Source organism: Melozone crissalis, unplaced genomic scaffold (genome assembly GCF_028551555.1).
Source record: "Melozone crissalis strain CALT ecotype California unplaced genomic scaffold, PUWL_Pcris_2 ptg000023l_1, whole genome shotgun sequence".
In the NCBI taxonomy this organism is placed as follows: Eukaryota; Metazoa; Chordata; class Aves; order Passeriformes; family Passerellidae; genus Melozone; species Melozone crissalis.
Window position 1 is genome coordinate 17,063,591 of NW_026535801.1, and position 22,898 is coordinate 17,086,488.

At 42.4% G+C, this 22,898-nt stretch overlaps 1 protein-coding gene across 1 annotated transcript in view; it reads left to right on the forward strand.

The window, feature by feature from the left end:
* RAPH1 (Ras association (RalGDS/AF-6) and pleckstrin homology domains 1) overlaps positions 1-16,561 on the forward strand; it is a 74,644-nt gene extending 58,083 nt beyond the window's left edge. The window contains exons 9-15 of the mRNA XM_054277815.1: positions 195-260; positions 1,722-1,865; positions 3,061-3,171; positions 5,876-5,974; positions 6,592-6,712; positions 8,281-8,423; positions 12,908-16,561. Of these exons, the coding sequence (XP_054133790.1) occupies positions 195-260; positions 1,722-1,865; positions 3,061-3,171; positions 5,876-5,974; positions 6,592-6,712; positions 8,281-8,423; positions 12,908-14,878 (2,655 nt within the window). The 3' untranslated portion in view covers positions 14,879-16,561. The remainder of the gene's footprint in view (positions 1-194; positions 261-1,721; positions 1,866-3,060; positions 3,172-5,875; positions 5,975-6,591; positions 6,713-8,280; positions 8,424-12,907) is intronic.
* The last annotated feature ends 6,337 nt before the right edge of the window (positions 16,562-22,898 follow it).

Sequence of the window (22,898 nt, forward strand, 5' to 3'; positions counted from 1 at the left end):
TAGGTAGGAGTATGGACTGATTGATATTTCTGGTAAAGGTGATTATAAGTTACTTCAGTGTATTATTTAGCAGTCTGACAGTTTCAGTTAGTCTACAAAGTTTTGTTCTTACTGCTACAGAAAAGTAAACAAGAAACGTCATTTGGCTTGATTTCAGAATGCCTAAAGAAATATTAAACTTTATTTTGTTACAGAACTATCTTCTGGGGAAGAAAGAAACCTCTGAGATGGCAGACAGAAATAAAGAGGTGCTACTAGAGGTAAGAATGTCAAACCGGAAATGACAAAGTAATCATTTTGGAGCATGAAGACAAACCGCTAAAGGTTGTGGTGATTGGAATTGATGGACAGAGCAGAGTGGAATTCTGGAACTCTGTGAATGGAATGTGTTCTCTTTGAGATAAATGGCTGTTTTAATGTAACCCTGCTTCAGATGTGATCAGTTAAAAAAGTCTCTGCACTTAGTTTAGTATCTGAAATACCATACACAGTGATAATCAAATTGAGATTGCCTCTAGCTATGGCTAAAACCATTAATTTCAAGTTGAGATTTGCAGACCTGTGACCTGTTTTTTGTGACCATTTTTTTGACCTGTGGTGCTAGAGAATTTTTACTAGCACTTTCCAAACTTTCATTTCTACAAAATTCTAGAGCCTGGGTCTGGAGACTGGTTTAAGTTAATATTTCAAATTTTGATAATAAGCGAAGCAAATTTTAAGTAAAATTTTAAGTAAAATTTTTTCAATTACATTTTAAAATTTAAAAAAAACCAAATTGTTGAATTTTAAGAAATGCGTGACAGAAATTATTATCAAACACATTAACCAGTTTACAGAAATAAGGGCATAAAAGTGTGGAACAAATAAAGCACATAGTAAATATAGTCTTCATAAGCTGAAAACTAAATACTTCTGTGGCATGGCTGAAGTGCCATAGGTTCCACTTGATTTCCAGAATAATGACTATGATTTACGTAGTTACCCAAAGGTAAATATTTGGAGTATTTAATTTTGAGTTAAACATGAGACAGTTGAACTTAAAAGTAGGCTATGCATATTAGTAATGTATTGTTAATATGGGTTTTAATAAGTGTATGTAGGTATACTTATGTATGTATATATACATATAAGTGTGTGTGTATGGATGTGTGGTTGAAAAAATTGTTTGAAGCCACAACATGCAGGGAATTGTAATTCTGCTTAACTCTAAGTCTCTGCTGCATATTAATCTGGAGTGTATTTAAAGCATTTGTTTTTCTCTGCTAGTTCTTTATAAATCTAACATTAGCAGAAGTTGCAGTATTGTGGGCAGTTAGAAGAAGTGAAGTACTCCTTGAATGAATTGCAGCTGTGTCGGATGGATGCACAGTTAGGTTTGTGTGTGCTTATACATATGAGGCTATATAAGGTGACCTTGTGACCTGAAAGCCAGTAAAGCCATGGGGGATCTATTACTGAGAAACAATGGTCAGAAAATCTTTACAGTAGCTGCTAATGATTTTTCTGTCATTGTTGCACTGAGCAAATGTTGAGACATCCTATCATGCTTGTCTGAATTACCTTATTGCTTCTGTAATTTATCTGTAGTTCATATCTCATGTGAAAAAAGATCTGTTCCTGCTACGAGTGCATTCCTTGGATAAAAAATTTCAGTCATTCAAAACAAACCACTGCATGCTTTCTGTTCTGTCTGTTTCCCAAACTGCTCTGTTTATTGGCAGGAATGCTTCTGTGGAAGTTCTGTAACTGTGCCAGAAATTGAGGGAGTTTTGTGGCTGAAAGAGGATGGTAAGAAATCTTGGAAGAAACGTTACTTCCTTCTCCGGGCTTCTGGAATCTACTATGTCCCTAAAGGGAAGGCCAAGGTATGCTATTTAAAGCAGTTGCTCTGAATTGTTCATTGCTGGTAAACAGTGCACACAAGAGTTGACTTCAACTTTTGGCTTAGCTGTGCCTTTCCAAGTGCCATATCCCTTAATTAAAATGCTGGCTTTATCATGGAAATACTGTGTGAATTTTTGTGGCAGCACTTGATATGAAGCGTATAACCCCAGTTTAAAAATACAAGAATGCAGGGAACTGCTTCTTGGGTTAGTTGTTCAGAAATACTTGAGAAAAAGCTTTTGGTGGAGCTAAGAAGCTGGTCTTTGCTGAAGCAGAATTTGGATGGAGGACCAAATTGCTCTGCAGATGTCAATCATGAAGTATCAGACCAACTCCACAATGTCTGCGTAATTTCATTATGTTTAGTTAGTTCATATAAATGGGGAATTTTTTTGGACCAATTGGTGCTACGTTTTTTGAAACAGGTATAGGTAATTCCATTTCTACAGGATCACTTACTGCTGTTCCCTGTATCAGTAATGCAAAATATGTAGAAAGACACTACAGATACATTACAGCTTCAAGGCTGAACTACTGTGATTTCAAGTCATCCATGAATCCATCAGTCTTGACAGCATCAGATGATTCCCAGTGCAGGAAGTCCACCTCCCACATCTGGGAATGAAGAGGAAATCTCTATCAGCACAACAGCTCCCTTTAGAGCTGAATGCATGTCAGATGTTCTTTCCACAATCTTTTGCTTCATTAAAACAATCTGTATGCAAGTAGCCTGTTGAAATTCTTTGCCCTACACTCAATGCCAAACATTTTTAGAATTCTACTTACAGTCACACTGGAATTTGGATACCTTGATTATTACCAGGGTGAAATATATCCAGCAGCTGATAACTTCCTGATCAACCAATCGTACTTGCTTTCTCTTGGTACCTGCTCTGAGTAAACAGCTGTATCCAGTGTCGAATGTTGTCAAAAGGCAAAATGCAGACATAACACAAAAACCAGACTGAATTTGATTTAAAATGAAGGTGTGATAAAAGAGTTTATGCATAGCTGTATCCCCTTCTTGTGTTGGTAGTTTTTGAATCAGATTGAAACTAATATTTGACCTTAACTAGACCTTATATTAGTATTGGATCATAGCATTAGGCTGATTGTGCCAATGTGTGTGGATTTTTATAAAGATACTTTGTACATGACTGGTTTTGTATTTACTAGGTCTCACGGGATCTCGTGTGCTTTCTCCAGCTGGACCATGTCAGTGTTTACTATGGACAGGACTATCGGAACAAATACAAGGCACCCACAGACTATTGTTTAGTGCTAAAGGTAACACTGCAGCACTTGGCTATACCTTGAATACACTTTACTTGTTCTCAGCCGTCAGCTGCTTTTAATCTAATTTTCCTCTAGTTCTTGTATACAGTGTGAACAGTTGTTGCCTGTTCTCTGAGCTGGTCATGACTTCATAAACATTTTCATATTGCCCTGAATTGTTTTATTTCCAGACTTATGAGTGCCAGTCTATTTAATTGTTGACTACACTCTCAAACATACACTAAAGTCTTCTTTTCCATTTGGCAACTCTATACCTTACAACTGTTTAGGTTCAAAGAGATAATACTCCTTGAAATGCTAATTGCAGGGAGTTATCTTCTCAGTGTAGGTCCAGAGTAGTAGAGAAATTAATATTAAAGATTCAAGTCTACCCTTTATGGACCAACCTGAGGAGAAAGGGATGTTGCAAAGGAGGCATCTTCTGAGTATAAATGACAGGTAGAAAGAACGAGTAGCAAAAACTGTTATAAAACTAGTGACCTGATCTTAAATGCATCTAATGACTTGAGTTCATAAAGTTATTTTAATTGAATCAACGCATCTCCTAGTTTCTGTTGAGAGTCCTACATAGTGTTCAGAATGGTGTCAGTTCCTGCAAGATAGCTAGGCACCAAGCTATTTTAAAAACAAACTTTCACTCTGTGTTCAGGCAAATAACATGTCTTCATGGATTTGAAATGGTGCCAGTAACAAGAGATGTTTTCAGTTGCATTTTTCCCCTCCCTGCTCTAGAGCTCATGTGGTGTTGTACATTAGACTGTTTACTATGCCTGGAGTGTGTGCCTGCCTGTCCACTGCCTGAAAAAGGATTTCATTTTCCAGTGGACAGGGCAACATGTCTTTGAGCCCACTGAGGAGACAAGTAATATTAAATATGGGACATGATATTAGTTAAGAAAGTACATGGCTAAAACTGGAAGTATTTTCCATATTCTTATAGGTCATTGAATGCAAATGAAAATGTCAGTATTTGTAGGTATATATAAATTCCTTGAAGTAAATTGATTTTTCTACTTACATGTCACTTTTGTCTATATCATTTGGACAGGTTATAGCAAATTTCATTTTCAGACTTTTTGACGGCACAAAGTAGATTTTTTTTTTTAATTATTGCCATTCTGAGAATCAGATTTAATGGTAACATTACTGAAGACACAAAAATGTGTAGAAATTGTCCCTAAGTAAATTAATGGGGTAGCTTTAGTTGAGTAGCTTACACCAAGTGAGGCTGTATTTTCTATGTGGAACTGATGAATCACCAAATTATTATATTAAGTAGGATTCAGTTCTGCCTTCATCAGTTCTTATAATGTTACATCAATATTTTCAATTAGTACTAATGTATAGAAACCACACAGTTTTAAAAATAGAAATAGAGTTTTGTGCCACAAAGGCTCACTAAGCTAGGAAGTATCTCCTTTGGGACAGGTAAATGGCAAGTACAGACTGAAGGCCCAATTCTCTACTAATGTCCAGACTGGATTTGTCTTTATCTTCACTCCTTTGTTTATATCAAAACTTAGTGTGCTCACATCAGGTGCTGTGCTATTGTTAAGTGTAACATTTGTGTGCTAATTTATAAAGTTAACTCCTTGGTCCTAAATACACTGAGAAATTCTTTTATTTCTACATAAGAAAAGTTTTGAACAAGTCCAGAAAGAAGCTGGCTTGTTAGCAAAGTAATTGTATTTGCTTCTATAGACTCTTCTTTGTTATACAACATGTATGTGTAGGAGAAAAATGAAAATAACTATCTACTATCATAAGAAAATATGCTGTATATATTCTCTTTATGGACATAAACATCTTATGTTCATTTTAAAATAATTGTGTTGGAAGGCAACAGAATAGAATATTCTGAAAAAGCTTAGAAGTTCTTTGATATATGTTTCAGACAGTCTTCAGTAAAACTTAAATGTCTACAATCCTCTAGCAAAACTCTGTTGTGTCACTGAGCTGTAAGCTAACAAAGGAAATGGTAAGAACTGGGCTGTTCAGTTACCCCAACAGCTGAGAAACCTGTAATTTCTATAGTATGGACAGGAAACAACTGGATAGCACATCCAGAATGATTTCCACTGTCTGATTTTTGAAAAACATGTGTTTGTTTCTTGACTGTTGAATTGATAAATACAGTGCCTTTACATTTTTTATACATATATGTGGGAGCAGCAAGTATAGGGTTTTTTAAGATGATAACCCTGTATCAGTAATGTGGGAACCTTGAAGCTTTCTACAAGGTGAAAATAGAATTGTGCTTAACAGCATGTCACTTGGGGAATGTCTCACGCCTGCAAAGACAGAGAAGACCAGTGTGTTTTCCTCTAGTTTGGGGTATTTTATGTGAGAGAAAGGTGAAATATTGGTTGTCTCTGTCAAGTGGTGAGTCAGTCAGTAGGTACAGAAGACTCCTGGTGGGTAGAAAGTACTACAGCCCTAGAATAGTGAAAGATGAGCCCTTTCTTAGTGTTTGAAATCAGTTTGTGCTGGACACACTTTCAAATGTGTGTGTCAAGCAATCTCCATTGAAATTCTCCTCCTGAAATATTCTGGAACATTTTTAAGTGGGGTTAAAAACACACTACTATTGAAGAGCTTCCAGCATTAGGTTTATCTGTATAAACATCAACAAATAAATGCTTTCCTTGCATTCCTAGCTGTGAAAACATTGATGAGAATGCACAATTTTTTGCAGCATCCTCAGATCCAGAAGAAGTCCCAGTATATCAAATATCTCTGCTGTGATGATGTAAGAACTCTACACCAGTGGATCAATGGCATCCGCATTGCTAAGGTAACCCCTGGGCACTCTTACACTGCTGTCATGAGTAGTTGTCATCATCTGCTTAAAACCATTTACAGTTACTTAGCAAAATACAGGGTAAATCTAACTTCCCTCTGTTTACAATTCTGAACATGAACTGTTAAATCTTCTGACATTTTTCTTTCCTCAGCAAAATTATTATAGGCTTTGTTATAGTAATTCAGTAATTGGGCCTTTTCTTCTTGTTTCTGCTGCATCCCTGTCACATGACACAGTTCTGACATCATAGATGTCAGAAATATAGAAAATCATAGATAGATTTTAGCCAGCTCCGTTCAGATTTCAGAAAAGAAGGCTTATGGGAAAAGATAATTTAGAACATAGAGTTGATTTTCAAGACCCTCAGCTTGTCTTAGTTTATTCATTGGGCCATTTCTTACTTGACACTGTCTCTTCTAGCACAAATAAATTGTTTTTCTTTCAGCAATTCATAATACCATTAATATTCCTTAACATAGAGCCTGTGTTGCTTTGGGGGGACTGGCAGGAGGAACGGCATAATAGAGAAGCCAGAGGTGGAGCTCAACTGTCTGAAAAGAGTGTACAGCCTATATAGAGTTGTTAAACTTGTTTGTGATTTTGCTTAGTACGGGAAGCAGCTATACATGAACTATCAGGAAGCATTGAAGAGAACAGAGTCAGCATATGACTGGACCTCCTTGTCTAGCTCCAGTATCAAGTCAGGCTCCAGCTCATCTAGTTTGCCAGGTAACAATGTGATCTATCTCATGATACAAAGAATCAATTGCCTTTGTCTTTGTCAATCTGCTGTCTGGATGCCTCAAGAGAGACTGTTGCAGGAAATGGACTGTTTCTCCAAAGTCTTTTATGCTATGTTTAGTCTAAAACACAGACTTTATCTATAACATTCTGTATGTGTATATCTATATATATATATGCATACAGGTAAAAACCCATTTTGCTGTATTACTTGCAGCGATGTCTGTGTTTGAAATATGCACCAGTTTCTTGTTCACCTCCAGAAACTAATGATTTTCTTATACTGAGAGGAGGAAACATCTTTTCAAATTCCTGATGCCTGTATGTTCACCTATTTGAAAAATCAAATTTATATCATAATGATGCATAGAACATATATATGTAGTTCTTAAACTGCTTTGTGGACTGAAATATTTGAAATTGGAAAATGAGAACCATCCCCTGCCCAAAGGCAAAGATCCAATCTCCTTAGAGAAAACTTTGAAAATCCTGTTTCTGTTCCCATGTCAAATTGTGCATGCCTGCATTCATGTGCTCCCATTTATCTCTCTGCAGAGCTGGGGCTGGTTTCTTGTTGCGTGTAACAGTTTAAAAATTGATAAATAGTTTATACAGTGTAATTTCATTGTTCAGAGCTGACTGATGCTTTGGTGGATTATTCAGAACCTTCAGGGGCTATGTTCTTCATTGAAAGTGTGCTGTTGTGTGAAGGTGTATTGTCTGCCTGAGATACGGATTGGGAAGTAATGCTACTGAATTGGACAGGTTCAGAAAGTAGCCTGTAAGAATGAGCTAAGCAAATGCAGCCTAACTGGGAAGTTGACACTTGTTGTTTCAACTATGTGGCAAAGCAGTAAATTCTTGGTCACTTATAATTTCTTGATCTCCAAGATGGGTATTTTTCTGATCAAGTGTAAATTCTTGTATGGAGCTGAGCCACAGCTCACTAGCCAAGCATGTTCTGCCAAAGTTGGATTCCAGCCTGTGCCAGGACACTTTGGGATTACACAGAAAGCAGGTGCCAGGCTGAATAAATTGGTCTGACCGTGCCTGCTGCTGTCTTGTCACCATGTAGACCCAGAGCATCATTTATGTTGGCTACTTGCAGGATGCCCACCAGCCCTTCTCTTGTGTTGAGGAATGGGTCATTGGAAGCAGTGTCCTGCCTTGGCTGGTGCAGTTTGTCTGTCCACAGCCTGTGCCCAGGGTACAGTTTTAAGGTTGTGCTGGGAGGGAGTGCTGAAGAGAGCAGGCTGCATGCACTGCATGAAATGGGGCTTTTCCCAAAGTGCAGGGATGTGGCATGGTTCAGAACCCACACAGCTGCAGTGATTTTACTTTGAAATGTATCTGACATACTCTCATCCTTGTGCAGCTTCAGGTTTGGTTGATACCAGGCATCTGTTGTAATGGCCTGGATGTGAGCTAGAGCTTACACAGTTTTTACTGGGAGCAGTGGCCCCTGGGGACATGTTTAACAAAGTTGCATTGTATTGACATTACTCTTACATTCAAAAACATATGCTAACTGTTCCTTAACTTTTTTTTCTGAACAGAATCTCAATCAAATCATTCTAATCAGTCTGATAGTGGAGTTTCTGACACCCAGACTGCTGGCCATGTCCGTTCCCAAAGCATTGTCAGCTCCATGTTCTCTGAGGCCTGGAAACGAGGCACTCAACTGGAGGAATCCAGCAAGGTAACAAGAAGACTTTAATTTGAGAACCAGCGCCCAACAAAATGTATGAGACAGTGTTGTACTTCTTCCACCTCTGTCTTGAGTGGCATTTCTTCTCTGTTTTACGTGGTTAATTTACACTGCTATATAATTGTTTTTTAGGATTCACTTTTTCAGGTAATTAAGCCCTGCAACTTTCTGTTCTTTCTTTTATTTGTGTGCATAGAAGCTTTTTGTTCTTTGAAGGCATTATACAGCCCCTCTCACAGAGTCCTATTACTAATGTTGAATGAAGACAAAATAAAAAGATAAGCTGTTAACAAGTTGAATGAAATTCTTTCACTAAGATCTTTCTCCAGTTAAGTAGCCACATCTTTCCTTTGTAAAGATGTGAATAACTGGGGCCTGAAAGCAGGTATATATGTTTTGAAATACTTCAGTATTTTTTACTCAAAAGTGTTCTGTTAGGTGGGAATGGAACCAGTAACCTCAGATATGGTCAAAACAAAAGTACTGACATTGTCAGGAGTTGTGGATTAAGGCAGATGAAGTATCTCCTGTTGCTGGTAGAGAGTTACAGAAGACTTTAACCCACTGAGGCTGGGGCTCGGGTCTGTTGAGGTTAGTTTTCTGTGTGTTGGTTAGTTTTCTGTTCTTTCTGTGGTTAACTGTTGTAGTTCCTGGGGAGAGTTTGCATGCACAGGAGAAATTCTGCTGAAGCTGTTTGTTGTCAGGTTTGAAGGAATCTCCAGGTTCCTGAACAGCCTTGATGTCATTAACTGTAGCAGCTACATGTGGAAGTGCACTATGAGAAGCTGTCATTACTTCTGTCAGTTCTGAATCTTCCCCAGACCCCAGGTTCAAGCTAGAGAAGGAAGCTTTTTAAAACCAAAACCACAGGCCAATATACCTGGCACTGGTGCTTCAGATAAATAACTAAAAATAAGATAACACATCTCCTTTTCAAATGAGAAAGCATATGACGGTGTGAAAGCTGACATGGCTGCATCCTTTGGGATTCGTAACTGTTGTTCAATGCCTGCTGGCTTGGAGGTTGTCTGATTCTAATAGTAATGTGGTACTCAGTCCAGGAATGTAGCTTGCTAAGTTGTGGTCCAGGTTTTCCTACTGCACGAGTGCAACACATGATGCATGTCCATCAGCAGATGGCTTCTGTGTGGGTATAGGATGCATCATTTCTGCAGGAGTGAGCTGCACGAGATGGGGCATTTGCTAGCAGGTATCCAACAGTGGTGAAAAAGTACTGCTGTAAGAATGATAATGTTACCGTTTCCTCAAGTTTTGGGTTCAGTGTAAATCCTGCTGCTACATATACTTGCTGTGAGATTTTAAGCAAAAGTTTGAAGTTCACTATCTTGGGGTTACTATTGTTCTTTATCAAGTCTGTAGTGCTGCTGGCAATTGCTTATTTAAACCCCAAAAATTTTTATGCTACATGGTTAAAGCCATGGTAAAAATAAAATATTCAGAATGCTTCCTGCATTGAGGAAGCTATACATGTATCAATATTTCATCAATTTGAATTCCTTTCTGCAAATCCAAGAAAAGGTATATTTCTTCACCTTATGCATAACACAGGTAAATGGGTTGCCCTAAAACTTCCAAAGAATCCAAATGAAATGAACTGTGTAAACTTAAAGAAGCTGTGTTTAAACAATTGAGTTAATTTCAGTGAAACTACAGTGTAAATCTGGCCCGGGGAACTTGAATAACCAGGAAATCAGACTGGCAGTGAAAAATGTTAAACTGTGTGGCAAGAAAGGCAACAGCAGTGTTCAAGAAATGTAATTTACATGGGAAGGTGTTACCAGTGATACTGAGATGTGCTTTTAGTCAGATTAGTCTCCATTTACCTCAGAGGCAGCTTTGCTACAGTGCTTTGGTGTCAAAGCTGGCTTAAGAAGTCCAGGTGGGCAGGTTGCTGCCAAGTGGCAGAACTTCCTGCATGTCCCTTCCCCTTGTGCAACAGCTCTCTCCCACCTTGGCAGCCTTGGCTCCTTCCCCTGGGCAGGCAGGGCAGAACACAGAGCATGCTGTGTCTCAACAGGCAGATGGCATTGGTGTGCTTTCCAGCCAGGGTGTTGTACTGGTGCCTCAGCAAATTAATCATGGGTGAGCTCTGCCCACTTTGCCCTCATTTACCCGTAACTTCCCAATAATTTCTTGAAGTCGAAAACATACTGAAGTTGCTAGAGATCTGTCATATTTGACTTAATTTTTGGTAACCAGGCCAAAAGCATGGGAAAAGAGATGGCAAACAGTTCAATTGCAAAAGTTTGTTTTCTCAGGAAAAAATAGCTAAAAAAAGCACAGATTATATAAAAAGAGATACTGTTGTTTTTATAGCATTTTTAAGCGTTCCAAATAGTCATGAAGATGCATGTTCACAAATAGGAATTGCCAGTGTGCAACAAGTAATTTGTCAAGATACACAGAAGGACATCATCACATAATTACAAGGACAAAAAAAAAGGACAAATGAATCTCTCTCAAGGTTCTTCTGTAAAGAAAGTATCACAGACTATGTTTCTGGATGTTGAAATTAATTTGATTCTGTGGAGATGGGAGGGGCTCCCCCTCCTGAGATGCCCAATAGTCTTTTCTCTGTCCTGAGTGTTTCATTTGTTCACTGTGAAGATGACTGTCTTCAATGGGTATAAAATATACACCACTGTCTTTCAAATATATGTAAGATTAAGAAAAACTTTTTCCAAAATGCAGATAATCCATCTGCTTCATATTTTGAAAGATTCCTCTTTGCCCAAAGAATACTTTATTTCATTTGTTCCCAGTTGGGCAGTGAAGAGCTCATTGAGTCTCATTTGCTTGTTAGATTTTGAACACCTTATTTCAAACGTTATGCTACAAGTATCCAAATGCATGCCTGCTGTGTCTGCTTTAAGGGACAAATTCAAGATTCCCCAAGGTCTTGCCATTCAGGAATAGCTATTCTGTTATGCCTTCAGCTCCCTCTCTCTCTGTTTTATGCCGCCTTTATTTTTCCTGTTGCCTTTTGCTGTCTCAGGTGTCAAAAGTGAAGCTCAGCACAACTAAGGGCAGCACACCCATGGTGCCTTATACAGGGCACAATTAAGGTCAGGTGGTGCTAATTGAAAATTCATTAACCTGGGTGATTGGGAGAATGGTAATTTACAGACTAACACTTGCAAGAGATCAAGATTTCTGTTTTGTAATGTGAACACCTTGATTTAGTTCCAGACCTAATGTGACAGGCAGAGGCACACCCCATGTTTGTTGTAAAATCGCTGTTTATTGCTTCTGACTCTAATCCTTTTGATGGAGTTCTGCACATGCAGACACTGCACACCTGTGCTTAGAACAAAGCAATGTGCAAATGTGCTCTTCCCGTGTAGATGAGCATAACTGGGCTTACTTATTGCAAAGTATCTACTAATGAGGTATAGGTACCCAGTGTGGTCAGTCACTATGGTGGTGGTGTATTTCTAATGCATGTTTCTGTGCTGTGCACTGTGAAATTCACAACTGGGCTTGTAGCCAAAACACTTTGTATTAGGAGGATGTTTATAAATTTGAGTAATGCAATTGTTGTTTTAAATTTTAAGAGGAATGTAGGCTTACAGTTTTTGAGAAACAACTTAACTTGAGCACAACACGAGTAGACTAAAACACTGCCTGCTGCTTTCCCATTGATCCTTCCATTAGTCAGCTTTTCCCTGTTTTTCCTTATTTTTTCTGTTTAACATATGAGTTGCATGTGTAACTTTCCTTTCTCAAGTTTACTTTGTTTTGCAGTTGTCTAAACATTTCCTTCTGGGGAAATTTTCTAGGAAAACTTGGTGGTTCTTCTTCCTTATTTTTTCCTTGCCAGTCATGGATAGTAGAGCATGTGAAGGAAAAATAATCTCAGTACTATTCCTGCAGAGCTTGCTCTCAATGTGTTTTAGAGCAGTTCAGGATTTCTGCATTTTGTAACACTGAACAGTGTAAGGCCTGAACTAACAGATGTAAGGATTTGACATGCTCTTGGAGACTGTGTGTGGTTTGATTCCAGTCATACTGCGCCGAGATGTCTACAGAGGCTCTGGCTCTGCCTCTGTCATGGCCTGGGGGTCTCTGTTTGGGTCATTACACTTGCCCAAAGCAGGCTGGTAATTCTCACTGGGTCCCACTGCCTGCCCCAGGGCACTAACAAGGCTGCTGGTGTATTTTCCCTCTGACAGCAGCTTTGCTTGGAGCAGAACTGGCTCCGCTGATTTTTGCCGGCTCTCCTCCCGGCCTGCCCCATCCCCTTGCATGGTCCCGGCTTGTCAGTGTATGGAATTGTCTCTTGCTCCAGTGTTTTGCTACTAATTCTTGCATGCTGTAATCTGCCACTTAATTTTTAATGTTGGGCACATTTAGACCTTCACTTTATAATCTCTTTGTCTCTTTCTCTCTCTCCCTCCTTCCCTCTCTCTCCTTTTTCTCCCTTTCCACTTTCACTAAAAATCCCTTCCCCATAGGCCCGAGTGGAGCCTGCAGGCCGGCCCTTCGTGTCTGTCGCAGCCCCCGTGTCCCCGCAGACGAAAGCGGTGACGCCCTACACAGCATCGCAGCCGTCCCCGCCGCTGCCACCGCCCCCGCCGCCGCCCCCTCCGCCCCCGCCGCCGCCGCCCCCTCCGCCCCCGCCCCTGCCCAGCCAGGCCGCCCCGTCCGCGGGCTCGCCCGCCACCATGTTCGTCAAGTACAGCACCATCACGCGGCTGCAGAACGCGGCCCAGCACGGCGGCCCTTTTTCCAAAGCCCCTGCTGCACAGCAGCCGCCGCCGCCGCCCCCGCCCTCGGCAAAGCCTCAGATCCTGGTGCCCCCCAACGGGGTCATGCCGCCCCCCCCGCCTCCACCGCCGCCCCCAACACCGGGCTCGGCCATGGCACAGCTGAAGCCAGCACCTTGTGCCCCGTCCGTGCCACAGTTCACTCCACCACCGCCGCCCCCCAAGATACATCAGGTCCAACCAAATATAAGCCAGGCCGCTGTTGCCTCCTCGTTGCCACCGCCGCCTCCTCCTGTGCCTGCCCCACCACCACCCCAGGCACCCCCAAAGCCTGTCATGGCAGCTCTGCCCCCTCAGCCTAGCGGGAAGGCAGCATCACCAGGGGTCACACATGTCACTCCCCCTGTGACTGCAGCATTGCCCCTTGCAATAAAGAAACAACCAAGTATCACTTCTCCCCAGGTGCCTCCTCTGCCCCCAGCCCCTCCTGGCCCCACTCCCCCTGCAACATTCCCAAAGCAGCAGAGTTTCTCAGTAAAGCCTCCTCCGTCCCCTCAGTCCCCAGTGCCATCGGTGGTGAAGCAGATAGTCAGCCAGTTCCCCCCTCCTCCCACGCCACCTGCCACTGAGCCCCAGCCTCTGAAACCCCTTCCGCTGAGTGTGGCTCCACAGTCGCCTCCAGCAGTGAAGGCAAAGCCCAAATGGCAGCCTGCTGCTGCTCCTTCACCAGATTTCCCCCCTCCTCCACCAGAGAGCAGTTTAGTGTTTCCTCCTCCACCTCCTTCCCCAGCTTCCTCTGCAGGTTCTCCCCCGCCTGACAAATCAGGGTCTCCAGTAAAAAAGGCCGGCAAGACATCAAGCCCCGGAGGGAAGAAACCACCTCCAACACCTCAACGCAACTCCAGCATCAAGTCCACAAGCTCCGCTGAGTACCATGAGTCCAAGAGGCCTTCAGTGGACCGCCTTGTCAGCAAATTTGCACACTCCCCAGAGCCGTCAGGATCTCCTTCCAAGGAGTCATCGCCTCCTCCAGCCCCTCCGAAGCCAGGAAAGCTCAACCTTTCTGGTGTGAGCCTGCCCATTGTCCTTCCACAAGGGGGAATGCCAGCCAAGGCTTCTGCTCCGAGTGCATCTGGAAAGGAACCTGTGGTTGAATTCCCTTCACCACCATCCGATTCAGACTTCCCACCACCACCCCCTGAAATAGATCTGCCTCCCCCTCCAGTAGAAATTCCATCTGTGTTTTCAGGCAGCATCTCCCCAAAAGTCGCTGTTGTCAATCCCCAGCCGCAGGCGTGGTCAAAACCATCTGTGAAAAAAGCGCCACCACCCACACGGCCCAAGCGGAACGACAGCACCCGACTGACACAGGCGGAGGTTGCGGAGCCCCCGGGGTCAGCTGGCCCACAGGTGCCCACCTCACCCAAGTCCAGCCTTAGCGTTCAGCCGGGATTCCTGGCAGACCTCAACCGGACGCTGCAGCGGAAATCCATCACCCGGCACGGCTCGCTCTCCTCCGCGCGCATGTCCAGAACGGAGCCCACGGCCACCATGGACGACATGGCCCTGCCTCCCCCCCCGCCAGAGCTGCTGGCTGACCAGCAGAAGACCAGCAGCTTTGGGGGCAGTCATATATCTGGCTATGCAACGTTACGGAGGGGGCCGCCCCCCGCACCCCCCAAAAGGGATCAGAACACCAAGCTGTCACGGGACTGGTAGTCAGTCCCCAGATCCAGTGCTCTCCGTGACTTGTGGGCTGCTCTGATCGGCCAGCCCATGATTCCGTGCATGTGGAGAGGATGTGGGGATGTGGATGATAGCCCCCTTAAAAGAGGTGATCTCAAACTGCAGCTGTGGCTAAATGTAAAGACATTCCCCTTTCATGGCTAGATTAAGAAAGATGGGGGCTTAGGGGTGTTGATACTTTATTGGGAAAAGTGGGTAGAGAGGTGTTGGCTTCATTCTTTCAGTTTCTTTTACCCCTCTTATGGATTGGACCAAACCCCCGTTTTCTTACTTTTTCTGCATTTAGGGGAGGGGGAGGGAGATAATTTTTTTGTAGTGTCTGTCCACGTGAGACATGTTTGTGCATGTATAATAAGTGTAGGTATATAATATATTGTGATATATTTCGTCGCAATTATAGAAGATAACCAGAATGTTTTTGTAGAACCGTATTTATTGTTTCAGTCAGTATATTATCTGGAATCGGACTCTAACTGGTCAAATCTTACCATAAAGATGGAGATGTAGGGGGCACTTTAAAGAAAGGAAATAAAAACCCAAACCCACAAACTTCTCAGCAGTTTGTGGTGGGTAAATTCTGCAAAGCTGAGGTGTTCGGCTGGTAACTGTATGTTGTCCATTGATTGAAAAGTACAGATGCAACATACCAAAACATTCTGGTCATAATACTACTGAAAATTAGTATGTTCAGAGGAAAGAAATAGATTTTATATATAGTGGGCTGGAGTGAAATATATTTATACTATAAAGAGCCTCCCCCTCCTTTCAAATAGTTTAAAAATATACGCTGATAGAAATTATTTCAGACTTACTTGTCCATGCAGTTAAGTAGGATAAATATATATTATTCCAAACCATTATGCATTCTAACTGATAATAGGCTCCATCATTTGTTTCTATGGCTCAAGATGAATATATTTGTGTTAACCCCTTCTGAAAGCTGCCAGGACTCCTGCAATTGAAAATCCTGCCAACCCCCAAGGCTGACCCACGCCGATCCGTGAGCTGTCCGTGTAACTCTTACCCTGAATGAACAGGTAGGTTTCTGTAGAAAGTGCTGTGTGCTCACACAGGCATGCACAGGGTCCAGTCTCACCTGCTCTGGGCCTGGTAAGATGTAGTGTCTTCACAAAAACAAGTGTCTGGAAATGTGTGAAGAAAGTGTTGTCATTGATTGGAAATTGTCAGGAAAGTTTCCCTTCTGGAAAGAGAGAAGGGAGCAGCAATTTTGGGACAAGGAGAGTAAGAATTCTCTCTCTTTTCTTTGGCCTGCCAGAGACTGTGACCAGTGCATTAACCTGTATTACAAAGTTGCACTTCTAGCAGTCGAGGAAGAAGACTGGAAAAAAAACAACCTTGAAGAGGCAATAACATTTGCTAAGAATTTCATCTAAGGGCCCGTATGATTAGACAGTAGACTGTTGGTTTGCTTGGTTTTTGTTAGTCACCGATTCACAGTCGGTCACCACATCAAGCATGAATGACAGTCCTTTTTCTTCAGTAGCTACTTCAGTAGCTTGATTGTACCATCTTACCCACATGTTCAGACCTTGTGATAAGGCAGTGTAAGTGGTCCTATGTATCATTGCACATTCCTTGCCGGGTGGTGGGACACAGCCTTTGTAAAACAACTAAAATACTTGGACTGTAACTACCCCCATCCTCAGCTGTTACAGCTTCCCTTGTCAGCATGGGGATATTGTCAATACGTAGTATCAACAGGCTCATAGGGCAAATAATTTCACTGTTTGCCTACTTTTTCTCCAAAACCAAACTTCAAATGCTTTCTATTTCCCAAAGAATGAAACAAAGACAGCAGCTTGACCTGGCAGTATCTTCACATGTGTAAAACCAATATAAATTAATCTTTCATTAAAGTAATTCAGGATGATACATTTAAGAAATATTGTGACAGTGTCCCCCATTCCATTTTTTTTATTGACTTTTTTTTCTAAAGTCCAAATAATGAAACAATTGTCTTTGTGAATATTTTATGAATAGGAAAAGAAGTTTTGCTAATTTGAGCTGGAAAATTACGCATCTATAACTATATAGTTTTAAATAGGTGCATCATGAAAAGAGAAAAATTAGTGGTGCTGTCTCTGCTGAACTGTTTCATATGATTTTTTTAAAATCTGTTTCAGCACCTCTGGAAATTGTTTTAATATTTCAGACTAGATTTTTTGAGCAATAAGAGTATATACCATTATGTGCATTTTTAAAGCACTGCTATGGAAAGGCACTTTTTTGTATCTTTCAAATTGTTCACCAAGTTTTGTTTCTACTATTTTTGTGCTTACAAAGTGTCCTTAAAAGCATTTGCATTGTTATTTTAAGCATGCTCAGTGTAGCTGGTGACTAACTTCACAGGACGGTTGTTAAGCTATACTGCAGTTCATGGGTGCTGTAATTTTCACATTGCTCCTCCTGCTGCTGTGTCCTGTGTGCAGCTCCTGGGGCTCAAACACACCAGAGGGCAAAAGGTGCTCGCTGCAGCTGTAACTGCTGTGCCCATAGCCATCATGGGGAGGTGGGCACATTCTCCTGCTCCTGGCAACATGTGCTCCCAGGTGAGAGCAGTCAGAGAATTCTGCTTGCCCCATCTGCATTTCTTTTCCCAAGACAGCCTCACTGGTGTGTGTCAGTTCCAGCCCTTTTACTGTAGCTCATTCAGTGCGGGTACCTCTGGGCTTTGGACTTGGCACATCAATGTTCTGAGTGCAGTTTCTTCAGAGGCATTTCAGCTTTGTTCTCTTTTTCCTGTGACCACATTTATTTCCCTGGTATCTCTCCCTAGACAATTAATCCTTGCAGGCTGCAGGCTGCCCACAGGTGCTGGGAGACAGTTGTGCAACTCTGAAGTCTGCAGCAAAAAGAATGAATGTCTGCAAAGGTGGCACTCTGTATTGCTTCTAGTTAGGGTTTCCTTCCTAAGGCAGTGGTGATCCAGCGAGTGGTGCTGCTTGTTTTCTCTCAGCTGAGCATGGAAATTTGCCTACAGTGTGCTTCAGACAACCCGATTGCCTTTTCAGGTTATGAGATACCCCCCATTGTAACTTGCTTTTCCAGTATATTTACTGATTTTGTGACAGTGAATATTTACACCTTATTTTGCAAGTAAGTTGTTTTCCCCCATGTGCAGTCATCTCATAATTGCACCATAATATTTATTAAATCAGAAAACTAAGGGGCTGGATTTCAGACACCCAGGAAGAGGCTTCCTGCTACATATATGGGCAGTAATACTTTTGGCACTTTTAAAATGGGCATGTGAAGGCTGAGTGTTCATACTCCAGACACAAAAGTGCTTTGATCTCAAAATACACAGAGTGTACAGCTGGAGTTGTATTTCATGAGGCAGAGCGCAGGGTGGCCACTTGTTAAGGTGGCTGTCAGGGGACCCTGCTGCTGCAGGGGCACCTGTGAGGGCTCAGCTTGTTTGTTACTCTTTTCCTCATTCAGTCTTCATTTCCCCTCTGCTCTGCAGCGTAGGTAGCATCCACCTCTGAGTAGCAAAGCCCAGCTCAGCCAGGTGTCTGTGCCCACAGCCCAGGTGTAGAAAGCAGGGAGCTATTCTCAGATGCTTACATCACCATTCAAGTGCTGGGGAGTTGCTTTGAAAGGGAAAATTAGGCTCTTCTAGCAGCACTAAGCTTCGATGAGAAATTACTTTTAAAACTAAAAGAAACCACAGGATCTAAACAAACCATAGGTAACGTTTCAGGTGGCCATGCTTGGGGCTGTTTAGTCTTTTAACATCTGAAGCTGGGATAGGAAGTTAGGCACAAGTGTCTGAATCATTCTCTTATTTTCTGTGGAAGAGGAAGTTTCCTGCTTCACCCTGCACAGTGGTTTCCTCCTGTGGCAAACCACCCCTGACTGCTCTGACTTGGTGATGACCTCAAAGCCAAAGAGCTCCTCTCCTGAGCTTACTCTGCACTTGTCTGCAGGGCAACAGTGAGGGACACGTCAAGGAAACAAAGTGCTGGTACCTGGATTCTTTGGTTTCAGGTCTGAGGGGAGAGGAAGCAGTTTTTTCAACAAGTGCATTTTAACATTTACTGTTCTGGGCTTGCACATTTAAAGGTTTTCTAATTCCTTCTTCCTGTGCCCTTAGGTAACCAGATAAATCATATCAGCTCAGAGATAAAGTGTGGCCAGTCTTCCTCTCACTTAAATTTTTTTTTCCACAGTTTAAGGAACCAAAAGTGCCATTTCAACAGCAGAAGGGCAAAAAGAAATTTTCTGCTTTTTACAGAAAACAGCATAGAACCAAATTGTTTTGCTACAGTGGTACTATCGCAGGTAAATTTATTTCTTATTCAAAATAAGATTATAAGTGGGTCCTAATATGAGTATTAGTTAAACTAGTGTCATGTTAAAATCAGTTGCATGCCAGAAAAGCAGTATGAATTCCTGGCAGAAGGTAGTGAGGATGAAGCCAGAACATGGGAGTTTGGTTGGTTGCTGGGTTTTTTTTCCTTATAGCATTACTAAGGTGTAGATTAAGTACTCAGTCACACAGTGCTCCTCAGCTGCAGGTGAGTCTTACTGCTTTGGGGACCATTTGTGGCACCTGGTGTCGAGCTCTGCATTTATTCCCTTGTACCACTGGGACAGACTCCAGACCAGAGAGGATTTTAACACTACAACGGATAGTTTCTCTTGGATTTTTTTTTTGCCAAATGCTGATGGCGTTTTAAGCGTTATTTTGGAATTCTGAGTTTGTCTAAGCAGAGTAATTTTCCTTTCTGAACTTTCTTTCCTTCAATTAATTAAAATACACCCATGAAGGGGCAAAAAAAAAAAAAACAAACCAACAGGGTTTTGTTGTTGCAGGGGCAGCACTCACTAATACTGTGACACAGGCTTGGTCTAGTTGTGAGAAGTTTAAGACACTAAAAACACAGGCTAATTACTCTGATTGCTACTAACCAACCACAGGGGAAACAGTGACTTGGGTGATGATCACTGGGTGCTCTGAGGCAGTCGGTGGGGCAAGGACTCAGTGAGCTCTCTGCTCAGCAGATGGATCTTGGGTAAAGGGGAGGTAGAGAAGGTAGAAGACTTGAAGGAACAGGAACTAGTGCTGTAGAAATGAATGAGAAGGACCTTCAGTAACAGATTGTGGACACTACACCCCCTTATTTAAATGCTTGAAGGCAGCTTGTCTTTTAGGAGATTTTGAAACTCTACCGGTTGTTACAGTGGAAAATAATTTCCTTCCACCTTTCCCAAGATGCCAAAGATGCATTCTGAGCTAAATTCCAGGTATGCAGACGTGTGTATACCAATCTCTTGTTGCCAGGGGTCTCATACTGCTGATCTCTAGCACATGTCTGGTGAGACAACAGGGTGCCACTCTTAGATGTTGTGTGTCCCTTGCCTTTAACCAACACTGGGAACTGGGTACACACTTGCAAGGGACAGTTCAGCAAACAAAGCTGTGCCCATGGCACCCTGCTGGCTGATTTGGTGCAGCACAATAATGTTTGTACTTCTAAAAGAAAAATTAAATGTTTTGTCATAGGTTTTAATTGGAAATCTTAGGCCTCCTAGTGGACTGCAGTGGACCAGAAATGAACTGGAGCAGCAGTTTGGTTCATAGCTTACACTAATTGTTACCAGTCACTGGGAATATTCTGTATGATACTGGAGATGCAAGTGTAAGAAGTGTCTTTGCAATGATGATTTGTCTGTGCAGCAAACTTGTGCTGAGTGCTGTAAATACATTCATGTTTACTGCTTTAAAAAGAAGATTGCACATTTTATCTTTCAATGGGATTGCCTCCCCTCTTCTTCCCTTTCCAAACAGGAAAAAAAAAAAAAAAATCAAAGCTCTTTTAGACTGATAGTGTCAGGTTCGGGGGAGCTTTGCCATATTATAAATATATATAAATATATGTATAAATATACTTTTTTAAGCATGAGAGAGGACAAAAGAAATACTACATTATAGAGTACCCAATATAGAGCATTATACGATGGAATATGCACAATTCAATAAAGATGTAGTTAAATTTAATACTCTGTTTTAATCCTCTGTTTTGCAATTTTCCTTTTTCATGAGCTCAGAGCCACACTGTGTTTCCAGGTCATCAGTGGTTCCTCTCGGTGTGAGTCAGGTAGGTGATGGCCTACAGCCGTGTGCCGTTCCTGTGCTCACTCCCAAGGAAACTGCTGCTGTTCCTTTGCACAGTTCATTCTGCTGGCTCAGAGCTGGCTGGAGCAGCCAGGCACTGCACACCAGTTCCAGGGCTGAACTGGACCCCGTGGGAAGGCTCCCCTTTCCCATCTGCTCCTTGCTCGGCCTTGCAGAGTGCTGGCCAGCTCAGCTCACACAGAACAGCTGCTGGCCCCGCTCTGGGGGCTGTGGGAACCTGCCTGGGAAATGCTCTCAGCCTCAGCCTGCGGCCCTCAGCAGCAGAGGTTTGAGAATGACAGTAATGAGTGCAGGCAAGGGGCAGTCCCACAGAGAGCAAGGAGCTGCTGAAGGCAGCAGAGGCCAAGGTTTGTACCTTTGCTGTGGGCAGTGCTGTGCTCAGAGAGCCTCGGGGACAGGCTCCTGCACGCACAAGCCACCATCCCTGGCCCTGGTGCTTTGAAGTGTGGAGCCAAAGACAAGAAATGTGACACGCTGTGGCACACTCACAGAACACATGAGGTGTGCTTTGTTCTTTTTATTTAGGGCTCATAACAAGAGGGTTTAGTACACAGCAACAATTAATTCCAAGTACAATTAAAAAAATTTAAAAATTGGGTTTTGCACTCACTGGAAGGTGGTTCAAATGGCACACACACTAAACGTTACTGGCGGCATACAGCTCCCCAGAGTCCTGTGGGCTTGGTCATTTACAGTGGGCTCTGCATCCATCCACTGCAGCAGCAGTGCCAAAAGCAAAAGCAGAGTGTGCTGCTCCAACTGCAAACCAAAGTGGGGGGGGGGGTAATCTGCTTTCAGAAAAAAAGTGCATGGACAAAATCCATGTTAGACACTGACATCTCCAGAGAATCCATAGAAACTACTTGTCCATGCAAGTTGCAAAAGACACTTTTTCAAATGTGAAAAGAAGCACTTGTTCTTTACAAAAAAATCTTGGACATGTCAGCACTTACTGAGGCGCTGTAATGGAAATAAATTTGTACATAGCTCTTCCTATTAGTCAGTAGTGGTAGGATTCTTCAGAGGTGTAAGGAGAAACTAGAATAAACTTAACTGCACCCATTTCAGCAGGGTCCCCATGTCTCTGTTCAGGAGGGTCCTGGGTGTAGGCTTACCTCTGGACAGCAGGCCCCTGCTGCCATCACTGTCTTGTAATATGTCTTGTAATAAACACAGGTGCTAATAAAGTTAGTACATTTAGAGTACCAAAAAAAACCCCAAACCTCTTCCTCCACTGGCTGAAGATTACACAAAATACATGCATGGGGTTTTTTCCAAAGTAGCAGAACACCATGATCTGTGAATTATTCTTTTTAACAGCAGTTTTCAAACTGTGGCTGCATCAAGCTTTCAGCATGTCCCCATGGATATGAGGTGGGGGTCTCACTATGCTTGAAGTTTTAACTTCAGAAGTAGGTAAACAGGACTGTTACTGCACATTGACTTCAGCTACTGTGGGGGAAAATCCCCAACACAAACCACACATTGTTCCCTTCTTGTACTGTTCTGACCACTGTGTAATAACCATTTTATCCACAAACTGCAGCCGTGCCAAATACTGGGAGATGCCAGAAACTGGGGAAGGTGAATACACCTGTAAGCACAGTAAATTCTTGTAACTGGCACCCCAAAAGCTGTAGCCCAGGATCCTGCTGGTACGCGGTTTCCACCACCACCTTCCCTAGAGGTTAGTGTTGTAAATACTTGCCTTAGTGAATAACAGTGTTGTACCTTTTCTACTGCCACGGTTGCCAACACAGGTCCTGAAGTCTCTGCATGGGGTTTGTAATACTGCCTGAAATGCTGCAGTGCCTTCACCAGTGACTCTCC